Raw genomic sequence first — 13,751 nt, forward strand, 5'->3', positions numbered from 1 at the left:
GTGTTCTTAAGAAAAACAGGGTATTGGGAGCCACAGACCCCTGTGGACCCGGCCAGTTCAAAGAGAATATTTCAACAATGATTACATTTTGTAAATCTTTTTACTGAGGACAGCTTGTTTCCTGCTTTTTCATAAAAAATAGATTGCAGCCATTTAAACACAGCCCTGGACAAGACTTTCTTCAAACTTAAGGCTCTGCATCGGGATTAAAAGACACGGGAGTTAGAAATTGTAAAAAAAAAAACATCCCGCAGCTTAGATCTTTGGCGTGGTCATTTTGCTGCTCAGAATGTTAATTCTTCTTCTTGGGTTCAAAGGGGGGGGGGGGGGGGGGGGGGGAATAAAATAAATAAATAAATTGTTACAAAGTAAAGAAAGTTTTTGAAGAGGTCAATTTTTTGAAACATTTTTGTATCATTTTGTTTTCTAATTTAGGATGTAAGAAGGGGTTAAAAAAAAAAGAGAAGTAAAAGAGACCTCAGATTCTCCAAAGCCTTATGAAAGCCGATCCCCTGCTGATCCCACCCCATCCCAACCAAAAGCAATTTCATAAAGTAACTGTAGGTGGGATACAAAGCCTTCGACCTTTTCCAACCATATGCTCGCTAAATCAACAATATTGGTTAGGAGGCAGATTCCAAGAGCTTTTTTCCCACTGCACACGATATGGGCTTTTCACATGTTACTGTCCTGTTTGATCAAGAACATGTGAGCCTTTTGGATGCAGACAATAGGACCGACATCTGATCACCCCGCAGAACGCACCATTAACGTCCAGAGCAGACAATGGAGAGGTGCTGGTCTTCGAGATGTTGCCAAATCTCTTTGAAATATCCTTTTTCAATGTTGGCTCGCTGGCGTGTAACCCCCCGTTGCTAGGCGGCCATGTTTATTTGTGGAGTTTTTTTGTGCCTCGTTTTGCTTTGTTTTTGGAAACCTGAGATTGTCCGTGAACTTTGTAACCAATTGAGTAGCAATTAGCGGTAAATGCATATATGCACAATGTAGGTGGTGGTCCTTGCTCTTCTCCAGAAATCTAAACAGGATGGGAGGACCTACAAAAAAACGTTGGTTGTAGGAAGTGTCGGAAAACATTCAGAAAAATGTGGTAAAGCTTAAAATTTATCAATTTTTATGTCCACGCAATACCTAAATTGTCTGCCGTATCTCACTGTCCGGCAGCCCGTGGATCAGTGCTAATGTTCGGGAAAAAAGTTGGCCGAAACATCGATTTTGGCTCGTAACCACCCCCCCGGTGGCAGATGTTGGGGGAAAGGATTGGTCGTATTGAATTTCAACATGCTTGGTTTGTTTCCATAGGAGACAACCCGATGCGAGAAGAGTCTGGAAGCCGCCTATTCCTAATTGAAAACTGATGCACATTGGACTGAGGCCAGCCTTCTGGTATAAGAGAAGTCTGCTGTTTGGTGGATAGCTGTTGAAGATGTATGGGCACCTTAAAGGTATGTTCACACACATGGATTTCTACGTATTTCTGACCGACATGCCACTTGTTCAGCGTGTGAGCATACCCTTCGTCTAGTTTAAGACAATAACTAGAAGTCAGGGAGGAGGGGGATGCAGCTGCAGTTTCTCTCTTTCTATGTATGAGTCTGCATGCTGTGAGAGGGGAGGAAGAGCAGCAGGGAAGACATCCGATTGGCTCAGAGCACAGCACTAGCATGATACCAGGAAGACATTATAGAACTGGACATGATGAATCCAACATGCCCCATCTATTTGTCGAATTTTGCAGTGAGACATAAGATTGGTTCTTTTGGACATGTTCAGGTTCCCCCCACACACCTTGGTTCCTATGGACATGTTCAGGTTCCCCCCACACACCTTGGTTCCTATGGACATGTTCAGGTTCCCCCCACACACCTTGGTTCCTATGGACATGTTCAGGTTCCCCCCACACACCTTGGTTCCTATGGACATGTTCAGGTTCCCCCCACACACCTTGGTTCCTATGGACATGTTCAGGTTCCCCCCACACACCTTGGTTCCTATGGACATGTTCAGGTTCCCCCCACACACCTTGGTTCCTATGGACATGTTCAGGTTCCCCCCACACACCTGATTTATCTGTTTAATTAGACACCGGGAGTTGCTTAATGCCGTTTTATTGGAGACTCATGTCCTGAGTCGGACTGCACCAGACACAACATGCAGGGGCTTATGGCCGAGTCTAATTTGCATGTAATCTCAATGTCACTCCATTGTCAAACATGGTCTCCATGCACCAAGAAAGGAATGTGAGACCCCGCGGAGCTTTCTCAGACGGTTTGCTGCTTGACATCAAATTTTCAAGCTCAGAAATAATAAAGTTCTCTAGAAAGGCTACGGTACACAGCGGACACTACCCTGGCTTCAGATGTCATGTCGCCATCATATGTTTACAGTGCGGTGTAGTCCGAAGCTTTCATCGCTTGCGGTAAATGAAACAAAGTGAAGCCCCCAGGGTGATACATTATTGCGGGACGCGCTGCTGTTATCTTGAGGATCTCTTTGGACTAAATTACAGCCGGATTGAAGGAATTTTACTGTTATTCATGGCAATCTGAAGAGTTAGGTCAACTGGTGTCCTGTAACCAGCGACATCTAGTGCACCCAATACCGATACATACTGCATACTACCTACGTAATAGCAGGCTCATAACGTGCCTACAAAAGAGAGTCATATAGGGCAAACATAATAATGCCATAATGCTCCTCTGCTTCCCATCTAGTAATCATATAGTGCACACTTAATAAAGCCACAATGCTGCCATATAGCATCCAAATAATAGTTCTAGAGTGAACACAAATGCTATATAGTGCATATTACCTATAAAATAATAGGCTCATAAAGTGCAGACATAATCCTGCCTTAAAGTGCCTACGTGATAAACTCCTATAGTGCAAACATAATGCTATAATGCACACCTAATACAGCCATAATGCTGCTGTACTATATAATGGGCAAATAATAGTCATATATTGAACACAAAATGCAGCTATATCGTGCATACTATCTACATAATAGTAGGGTCATAAAGTGCACACATAATCCAGCCATAAAGTGCCTACATAATAGTCTCATGGTGCACACTTAATACGGCCATAATGCTATCATATAGTGGCCAAATAATAGTCAAATAATGAACAAGAATGCTGCTATATAGTGCCTGCATATTAGTCATAAAAGGCACACAATGCAGTCACATAATAGTCATATAATGCACACAAAATGCTGTCACATAGCACCCAGATACTGGTCATATTGAGCATCAAATAATGCCTAGATTAGTCATACAGTGCACACACTATGGGTCTGTAGTGCCTAAATAAGAATCATACGGCGCAAACATAATACTGCCATATAGTTCCTACACCAGGGTTATGCATCCTCCTGCACTATAGCTGGTGTGAAACTACAATTCCCAGCATGCACACTTCTCTCAGCTGTTCTTAGAACTCCTAGAGCCATACATTAAACACATAAACCTGCCATACACTGCCTATATAGCAGTCATTCGTTTTGATCATGTGACCACGGAGCGTGAGTAAAGTGAAGCCTATCACTCACCGCTCCGGGGTCTCCCGTCGGCACCGCGCTGCACTGTCCTGGCGTGCGCCGCCTGATACTGTGTGACGTCAGGTCCGAGTGCATGTTGGGAAGAAGAAGACGCTGTGGTCCTTTCTCCTGTGGACTCCATATTGGCCAGGAAAGGTAAGTATTACAGGGGGAGGAGGGGCATGGAGGAGCTGATAGCACTGGGGGGCATGGCATGGAGAGGCTGATGGCACTGGGGGACATGGCATGGAGGGGCGATTGGCACAGAGGACTGAAGACATGGGGAGCTGATGGCAAAGAGGACTGATGGCATTGGGTGGAGCTGATGGCAAAGAGGACTGATGGCATTGGGTGGAGCTGTTGGCACAGGGGGAGCTGATGGCAAAGAGGACTGATGGCATTGGGTGGAGCTGATGGCAAAGAGGACTGATGGCACAGAGGACTGATGGCATTGGGTGAAGCTGTTGGCACAGGGGGGAGCTGATCGCAAAAAGGACTGATGGCATTGGGTGGAGCTGATGGCACAGAGGACTGATGGCACTGGGTGGAGCTCGGGTCACAGGGACTGATGTCACTGGGGGGAGCTGATGGCATGAAAGGGGCTGATGACGCTGAGGACTGATGGCACAGAGGACTGATGGCATTGGGTGGAGCTGATGGCACAGAGGACTGATGGCACTGGGTGGAGCTGATGGCACAGAGGACTGATGTCACTGGGGGGAGCTGATGGCACAGAGGACTGATGGCATTGGGTGGAGCTGATGGCACAGAGGACTGATGGCATTGGGTGGAGCTGATGGCACAGAGGACTGATGTCACTGGGGGGAGCTGATGGCATGAAAGGGGCTGATGACGCTGAGGACTGATGGCACAGGGGCTGATGATGGCACGGGGGGGGGGGGCTGATGAGTTTTTATAAAGGAAAATGTTCTTTTAATTATTTTTTTTTTTCTTATTAGAGTACTCGATTGATCGTTGGAATAAAATAATTGATAGCTGCAGCCCTTCCCCCCGGGAATACTGCCCCCTTTACTCATGACGACATATATACGTTTTCCGGAGGCTCACTGCCTATATATTCTGCTACGGTGGTAGATCTGGTGTGTGGTGCCTGGTATGACTGCCCATGTCACCAGAGCGTCCCCCGGAGCCGGTATACTATAATTACAAGTGGCACAAGATTCTGCAGCAGCTGCTTTTCGGTGATTAATGTTCCTCTCTAGATCCCCGGGGACAGGGACGAGAGATCGATGCTATCGGCAGGATGAGTTCTAAGCTGCCAGTCAAACAAATGCAACTTGATGGAAGTCTGAAGCGGACGGGGGAAGGATGCAAAACCGCCGTCAGGTCTGGATCACCTGGGTCAGATCAATGCCTTCAATGAGACCCCGAAGCTTCAAGCCCTGGCCATAAATAATGTACTCTGCAGAGGGAACGCAGGATGACTACAGTGGCGGAACTAAACGCAATACGGTATTCATTCGCATCATCCGGACACGTTCTCTCCATCTCTCCCTGGTAACAATTACTGTACCGACCGCCCTGACAGACAGGGTCAATTCATTGATCCGACAGCCTGATGCAGTAACATCGCCCACTAATCTGGATGTCTGACCGGACGCTAAATGGGGCTGCTGAAGCCCCCGCTAAAAAGGAGGCAGCTGACGGAAAACCAGCCAGTGGTTAATGAACGCCACAAACTCGGCAACATTCTTGTAATCCGACATCTGTTAATCCGGACCATCTGGTCACCCGGTGCAAAAATACAATATATATGGCGGAATTTCTCAGGAAGAGGCTGAAGACTGAGTGGGGAGGACAAAGTCTTCTGATCTTGTCTTCAGGGCTATTTTTATAGACATTAGACAATCCAGAATTTATCAGATTTTATAGAGGGAATATTAGAGTATAGGCTGGAGACGTGTGGAACTACAACTCCTAGCAAGTCTTCCATGAGGGAGTGGTCACCATGTGCTTCTTGTTGCAATCTCCCAGTCGGCCACTTGGTGGCGTTTCTAACAGGGGCGACGGGCACCCAACTATATAAGGAGAAGCTTTAAAGTGCATTTACACCCTACAATTAAAAGTCTATGTCTGGGAAAGATGGGTGACAGCAAATATGGCCACTAATTACAGCTCTCATAGGGGTAGTCACCCAGCTTTCCCAGACGCATAAATCCAACCCTGTGTCTGCAGGGGTACCGTCAGAGCTTTCCCAGAGTCCTGAAAGGGCAGTGCACCATTGCTCTTGTATGAGGTAGACTGTCCAAACCCCCAACAAAAACATCATATTATCCCCATTTCTGGATGGTTGCTATAACCTCTACCCCAATTCTACAGGGCACGGGCGGCTATGCTGGCAGATTCTCCACATGTCATACAGCACTGGCTTCCTTGTTTTACTCTCATGTCCCCTGTGTTGTCCTGGGTCTGGGGGCTTTTGCAGGGTTCACAAAGACAGTTCACACATAAAGAACATTATACTGGGATAATGGGCTTAATGGAACAGTTTGAATTCTATGTAACTATGTAACAATAGGGGGGGGGCATATACTATGGGGGTAAGTCCGCCATAAAGCCTTTGTTTACATGTGCAGCTAAATTCATCTGAAATTAAGCAACTTTGCCAATAGTCTTGATTTAAAAAAAAATAATCTTTTGGTGTTTACAGCGCCAATGGAGATTTATCAGTTTCCATGGCAACAGACTACAAGAGAACATCATGTAGTCTGACCCTGCAGTCATACTCCCTTCTGTCTCCGTCATGGATCTACACAAACGCATCCGTTCAGATAACACAACCGTCTGCACGGATCCGTTTGTATTATCTTTAACATAGCCAAAACGGATCCGTCTTGAACACTATTGAAAGTCAATGGGGGACGGATCCGTTTTCTATTGTGCCAGATTGTGTCAGAGAAAACAGATCCGTCCCCATTGACTTACATTGTGTGTCAGGACGGATCCGTTTGGCTCAGTTTCGTAAGACGGACACCAAAACGCTGCAAGCAGCCTCCAAAGTGGAATGGAGGCGGAACGGAGGCAAAGTGAACGCATTAGGGCAAAACTGATCTGTTTTGGACCGCTTGCGAGAGCCCTGAACGGATCTCACAAATGGAAACCAAAACGCCAGCGTGAAAGGGGCCTTACAGATGAGAGCATGGAGATGGAGACGACAGGATACAAAGTTGCTTTATTTTTCACTTGAGATACATTGAAACAATAAAAGAAACTGATAGCAAAAGGTGGACACAGCTGGTAATCATTAGATTGTGAGCTTCACTGGAGACAGCAAGCAGTGATAGTGTAGGATTGCTACACTTGTATTCAGTCCCTGTGCACTCCAGACTGATACATTTTACCTGCACTGATACATTGTAGGACAGGGGAGAGATTTGTGCTATTTATCTGTTTAGCTCACAGAAACTTTTCTAGACTGGACGCAATTATAACAAACCCTCAGCTGTGAGAATCATTTGCTCAGACGGAATAGCCATTTTGAAACCTGAATTAAGAGCCATGGATGGGCAACCATTTTTTTTGGTAACCGCGGCACAAGAGAAGACCGGTGAAACACTGCCTCATGGACAATAACAGGGATATTAACCCTTCATGGAGTGATTGCCTGCGCACATTGGACTACCTTCCTGGATTGCAAGGCACCTGCCTCCGTCCAGTCAGTGATGGGCACTTTTAAGGGTCATAAACAGGATGGGAAAGCAATGTCTGGTGGATTCAAAGTGAAATGATTTATGTGGTTTTGGATTCCACACCTGTGGCATTATGTCAAGCGCTGAGCCGGTGTCGAGTTCGGCCATTCTTGAAATAGTGCAAATCGCAGTTTCGTTAAAAATAGAAACAACAGAGATGTTGTCCGTCCAGAAGTGACAGACAAGCAGGAAAAAGTGAGATAGTGGAAAAGAAGAGAGAAAAGCAGCAAACAATCCGCAAGGAGAAGGACTACAGTCAGCAGGGTGGCAATGCGCAGCGGCTCTATGGGCATAAAGCTGATGGGACACATATATATACGGTATATACACACAAAGCCTACAACCTTATAGATGAGTGAGATATATTGTGGCAAACACATGAAGCAGATCGCATACACCGAGTTTATGGTGAAACTTTTGCACCTACCTCCACCATACTGAAAAGTGAATAGAACAAAGCATTGGATAAGGGACAAAGTCATAAAAGATGAAATAATATGTATAGGATTTAATAAGAACGATCAAAATCGTAGATTACTGAGGTTGAACGCCTAACGACAACTTTGACTGTTGGAAGAGGATGGACACTGTACTACAGCTTTGATGTTCAGGTTGAATGCTGTACTAGAGTTTTAACTGTAGGATTAGTCTGAACGCCGTACTACAGCTTTGACTGCAGGATGAGGTTGAGCACCGTACTACGGCTTTGACTGCAGGATGAGGTTGAGCACTGTACTACGGCTTTGACTGCAGGATGAGGTTGAGCACTGTACTACGGCTTTGACTGCAGGATGAGGTTGAGCACCGTACTACAGCTTTGACTGCAGGATGAGGTTGAGCACCGTACTACGGCTTTGACTGCAGGATGAGGTTGAGCACTGTACTACGGCTTTGACTGCAGGATGAGGTTGAGCACTGTACTACGGCTTTGACTGCAGGATGAGGTTGAGCACTGTACTACGGCTTTGACTGCAGGATGAGGTTGAGCCCTGTACTACGGCTTTGACTGCAGGATGAGGTTGAGCACTGTACTACTGCTTTGACTGCAGGATGAGGTTGAGCACCGTACTACAGCTTTGACTGTAGGATGAGGTTGAGCACCGTACTACAGCTTTGACTGTAGGATGAGGTTGAGCACCGTACTACAGCTTTGACTGTAGGATGAGGTTGAACACCATACTACAGCTTTGATGTTTAGATAAGGTTGAATGCTGTACTAAAGTTTTAACTGTCGAATGAGGTTGAACGCCGTACTACAGCTTTGACTGCAGGATGAGGTTGAGTGCCGTACTACAGCTTTGATGTTCAGATGAGGTTGAATGCTGTACTAGAGTTTTAACTGTAGGATTAGTCTGAACGCCGTACTACAGCTTTGACTGTAGGATGAGGTTGAACGCCATAGTACAGCTTTGTCTGTAGGAGGAGGTTGAGCGCCATATTACAGCTTTGACTGTAGGATGAGGTTGAGCGCCATATTACAGCTTTGACTGTAGGATGAGGTTGAACGCCAAACTACAGCTTTGACTGTAGGATGAGGTTGAACGCCAAACTATAGCTTTGACTACAGGATGAGGTTGAATGCCGTACTACAGCTTTGAATGTCGGATGAGGTTGAACCCCCGTACTACAGCTTTGACTACAGGATGAGGTTGAACGCCGTACTACAGCTTTGACTACAGGATGAGGTTGAACGCCATGTTACAACTCCGATTGTAAGATGAGGTTGAACACTTTACTACAACTCCGATTGTAGGATGACGTTAAACACCTTATTACTACTTTGACTGCAGTAGGATGTTGAATGTCACACAACTGACTGTAGGATGAGGTTGAATGTTGTTTGATTTTCAGTTGCACCAAAGTTAAGCACCAGGTGACCTAAAATAAATCTGCACTTTTCTCTTTTTTCCTCTGTCAATACGGAGTCAAAAGTGGCCAAACCAATAAGGTGCTCATCTCTGCCATTGAATTGAATAAGTTGTAACACAGTTGCAATTTCCTGCAACTTTAGTGGTGATCCATTATGGCAGTTGCATTAAAGAAGACCTAAAGTGATGCCCCTGGGGATTTCAATGCGATGGCCAGAGACCTAGCCGGCAGATCCGGCGTTCCTATCACCAAGGTAACTGTACCACATCTGAAGACTCTTTCAAAGCTCCTATTATAAGCCCTCCAAATCTCCCGCTGCAGCAGGTTGGTGCCACCACTGCTAGAATTTGTGTTTCTTATAAATTCCTTACATCTTATCTGCAGTTAATGTTTGCTGACTGGATGGAGAAGACGTGACCATGTCTACAAGACTCTCTGTGCCTGTCTATCAAGTGTGTCAACATCACTCGATCTGATTTTACACCTTGTAGAGCGATTCTGTTGCTGTTTATAGATGACATTTAGTTTTTTTCCATGGATCAGAATCGCAAATCACAGCTCTGATCATAAAGTCAGGGATTATGTTCTCCCCTCAAAATGACCCAGACCCATCTGTTACTGAGGACCAGGGCCGTTTCTACAGCCGGGCGAGGGGTGCGACCGCACGGGGCGCATCACTGAGGACAGAAGAGGGGGGCGCCGTCAGCAGTGCCCAGTGCCGGAGGGGGGCCCTTTCTGTCTGGAGGCAGCAAGAGTGGAGATGAGACCTTCCATTGTGGAAGCGCTCATCTCCATATTCATCTGTATCACCGTCCTCAGGACAGCGATACAGATGAATGGTGCGGAGGAGCAGGGGAGAGGCGTCTCCCTTGCCCGTTCCTCTGATACAGTCCTAGTGGAAGAGGGGAAGCACTATGGGGGCCCTATATACTGCCAAAATATGGGAGGGCACTATGGAGAAGAGGGGGAAGCACTATAGGGGCCACTATGGAGAAGTGGGGAAGCACTATGGGGGCCCAATATACTGGCACATTATAGGGGGCACTATGGGGGCCCTATATACTGGCACATTATGGGGGGCACTATGGAGAAGAAGGGAAGGAGCACTATGGGCCTTATGTACTGGCACGCATTATTGGGGGGCTCTATGGAGAAGTGGGGGGGAGCACTATAGGGGTATCTACTGGGGGCCCTATATACTGACACTAATTATGGGGTGCTCTATGGAGAAGTGGGGGGTAAAGGAGCACTATGGGGGAATTTACTGGGGGCCCCATTTACTGGCATGCATTATGGGGGGCACTATGGAGAAGTGGGGGAGAAGAGCACTATGGGGGCATAATAAAGAGGCATTTAATACTGGCACCCATTTGGTGCCATTATGGGGAAAGGGGGAGAGGAGCATTGTGGAGGCATCTAAGGCTACTTTCACACTTGCGTTCGGAGCGGATCCGTCTGATGTTTCATCAGACGGATCCGCTCCGATAATGCAGACGTTCGCATCCGTTCAGAACGGATGCGTCTGCATTAAAACTTAGAAAATTTTCTAAGTGTGAAAGTTGTCTGAGCGGATCCGTTCAGACTTTACATTGAAAGTCAATAGGGAACGGATCCGCTTGAAGATTGAGCCATATAGTGTCATCTTCAAGCGGATCCGTCCCCATTGACTTACATTGTAAGTGTGGACGGATCCGCTCGCCTCCGCACGGCCAGGCGGACACCCGAACGCTGCAAGCAGCGTTCAGGTGTCCGCTCACTGAGCGGAGGCTGAACGCTGGCAGGCGGATGCATTCTCAGTGGATCCGCCTCCACTGAGAATGCATTGGGGCCAGACGGATGCGTTCGGGGCCGCTCGTGAGCCCCTTCAAACGGTGCGCACGAGCGGACACCCGAACGCTAGTGTGAAAGTAGCCTTAGTGGGGCAGTCTATAGGGGCATTTTATACTGCCACATTATGGAGGACACTATGGGGACAGGGGAGGAGCACTATGGGGCATCTTCTGGGGGCACTATATAGGAGTATTTTATACTGGCACTATGGGCACCTTAGCTCAACTGCGGGCACTAAGTGTTTTTTCTAGTGGCACACAGTAAGGGTCATTGGAACACATGAGGGAATTGTGGGGACATTGTCTCTACTGGGGGCACTAAGATGTTTTCTTCTTTCTTTATTTTTTAGAGCATTGTGTTCCAATAATTATTGAAGGGGGCGCTATCTGTGTGTAACTAGTATTTTCAGGGGGTTTATCAGTTTATGCAGTATAGTTTTGGGGGTGCATGATGGGATGTTGAGAAGGTGGGATGATGATGGAAAAGTAGGAAACTAAGATGTCTGTCAAACTCTGCAGAGAGAAGAGATGGCTGAAAGAAATCATCATGGCGGTCTGGTCTGAATGGAAAAGATAAAAGCGAACATCTACATCGAAGGAGACGGCACTGGATGTAAGAGGTATGGGGCGCTGTATTAGGCTACTTTCACATCTGTGTTAGTAATTCTGGCAGGCTGTTCCAGCAGAGAACAGCCTGCCGGGATTCACTGGATCGGGCACTGGACTGAATGCCCGCCGGCCCCATCAACTACAATGGGGTACGGCAGAGATCCGGCCACAATCTGGGGTGAGGACATCCAGAAGAGGAGGAAGCCTACCGTATTTTGTACATTTTAGGGGAAGACTCAACTCAAATATGATCACAAGTAGGAAGAAACAGAAGACCAGAAACAAAATGGATGGAGACAATCACAGAACTCAAGGACATGTCATGAAGGAGCCTGAAGACCCAACCAGAAATCCGAACTTTCTGGAGGAAACTTGTCCATACGGTTAAGCCGAATCAACACCAATGTCATGAGCCATGACGTTCACCATCAGCCATGTTATTACTGCACAACATCCTGGTTCTTCAGATCTGTGGTTTGGTCAAGGGACCTTTACAATGACGGCTGCATCCTAGGCCACATCTCACATGGTCATGGAGGCTTCCTTATTTTTATGCCGCTATTATTATCATTAGCCGGTTGGCCCTGAATCTTTTATACCTTTTCGAAGCCCGAGCACTCATTTTTAAGCCCTGCTGCTACCTTCCTACATGGCTTTACATCTGTGTGACACCGAGCTTGACCTTGAGTAGCTCGACTCCATCGCTGCCTTTCAGCCGCTGTTTCATCTAGTTAGTTTGGTCTTATCGAGCCCTATATCTCTGCTGAGGTTTCAGTTCAAGTCTTGGTGACTTCAAAGCACATGACGTAAAACTTCTAGATAAAATATCCCTAAAAAAATGGGTGGAAATGAAGCTTATTCTTGATAGGGTAAAATAAACACAACAGGCATATACTAGTGCTCAGGTAAAAATACAGCATTATGGGCTCGGAACACATGGATAACAGCTGATGACATTGGGGTGAGACCGCTTTCACTGGGTTATTTTAGGGGCTCCATATTTTGCTGACCTTAGTGCTGACCCCCAAGTATATAGAGGGTTGTCTGGCAGGAGCTTAACCTTTAGAAGCCTTGACGTATCCTTGTAAATCTCTACACATATCGCCACCAAACATTTTGGTTCATTGATACTGACTCAAAAGCCAATATCCTAAGACTAACCGTCAGGATATGTATAGGTGCCTCAAACAAGTTCTGACCAACCCTCAATTCTCAACTGGTCATCCATCCACTGGAGGCCGTTTTAGGAATATTTTTTTGTACTTTAAAACATTCACCACCCAATGGGCACTCTAATTTTCACCCAATTAATTTTGATGACCCTTAATAGTAAAAAGAATAAGGGACTGTTTGGTTGGCGCTCATCCTTAAGAAGCTTTGATTTATCTCTGTAATACCCTAAGTGTTTGCCCACCAAAATACCAGCTCTCAAGAATACAAGGGAGCTGTCTGGCTGGAGCACATCCTTCAAAATTCTTGTATCTTTGTAGATACCTACGCATTTCAGGACCAATCAATTTGGGTCGTGATATGTACCCACAGGTGGCACTAAACCAAAAGCCTAAATAATAAAGCTAGGTAATAAAACAACCCCTAATTAGTCAAATCAGTACCAGCTTTTGCAGGGACCAGGCTCAAGTTTCATGTATTACAACTGTTTAGAACTACAGTTATGCAACATCCCCCGTCATCCCCCCCACCAAAAAAAACAATAAAAAAACAAGTCAAAGTTACTGTTTCTGCACCTCCAAGGGGTGGATGCTAATAATGGGATACAATGTATAGTATGATAATACTGGTTAAAAAAGACACAACCATGTAACACATCCAGATATAAAAAAAAGATCAAAATGTAAAACTGAATCTAAGAGCAGAAATGTAAGTGAAAGGGGAAATAACTGAAATCTCCCAGAATATTGCCTGCTAGGAGAGAAAAAACTGAAGTTTCGTACCTGAGTCTGTTGAGGGATATTTACAAAGCTTGTATCTCGTGGTCCAACACTGACAAATCGGTTTGCAGGGGAAGTGCTGGGTGTTGAGTAGGCTGCGGGTGAAAAAGATAAAAAAGGTGAATAATATGTAGCACTACAGGATAAGGAACATTCTGAATATACAGATGCAACAAATGTTAACTTAACGAGTTAAATACACCTGACGCTACTGATATCGGGCGCA

The 13,751-nt window shown here is 46.0% G+C and overlaps 1 protein-coding gene across 15 annotated transcripts in view; it reads right to left on the bottom strand.

The window, feature by feature from the left end:
* NFIA (nuclear factor I A) overlaps positions 1 to 13,751 on the bottom strand; it is a 284,426-nt gene that overhangs the window by 20,421 nt on the left and 250,254 nt on the right. For all 15 annotated transcript variants that reach the window (XR_005774321.1, XM_040408390.1, XM_040408397.1 and 12 more), the window contains one exon: positions 13,529 to 13,620. Coding sequence is in view for 14 of the 15 variants with exons in the window: in XM_040408390.1 (XP_040264324.1) it covers positions 13,529 to 13,620 (92 nt within the window). In the remaining variant the exon portion in view is untranslated. The remainder of the gene's footprint in view (positions 1 to 13,528; positions 13,621 to 13,751) is intronic.

The sequence above is a fragment of the Bufo bufo genome, chromosome 9, assembly GCF_905171765.1.
Source record: "Bufo bufo chromosome 9, aBufBuf1.1, whole genome shotgun sequence".
Taxonomy (NCBI): Eukaryota; Metazoa; Chordata; class Amphibia; order Anura; family Bufonidae; genus Bufo; species Bufo bufo.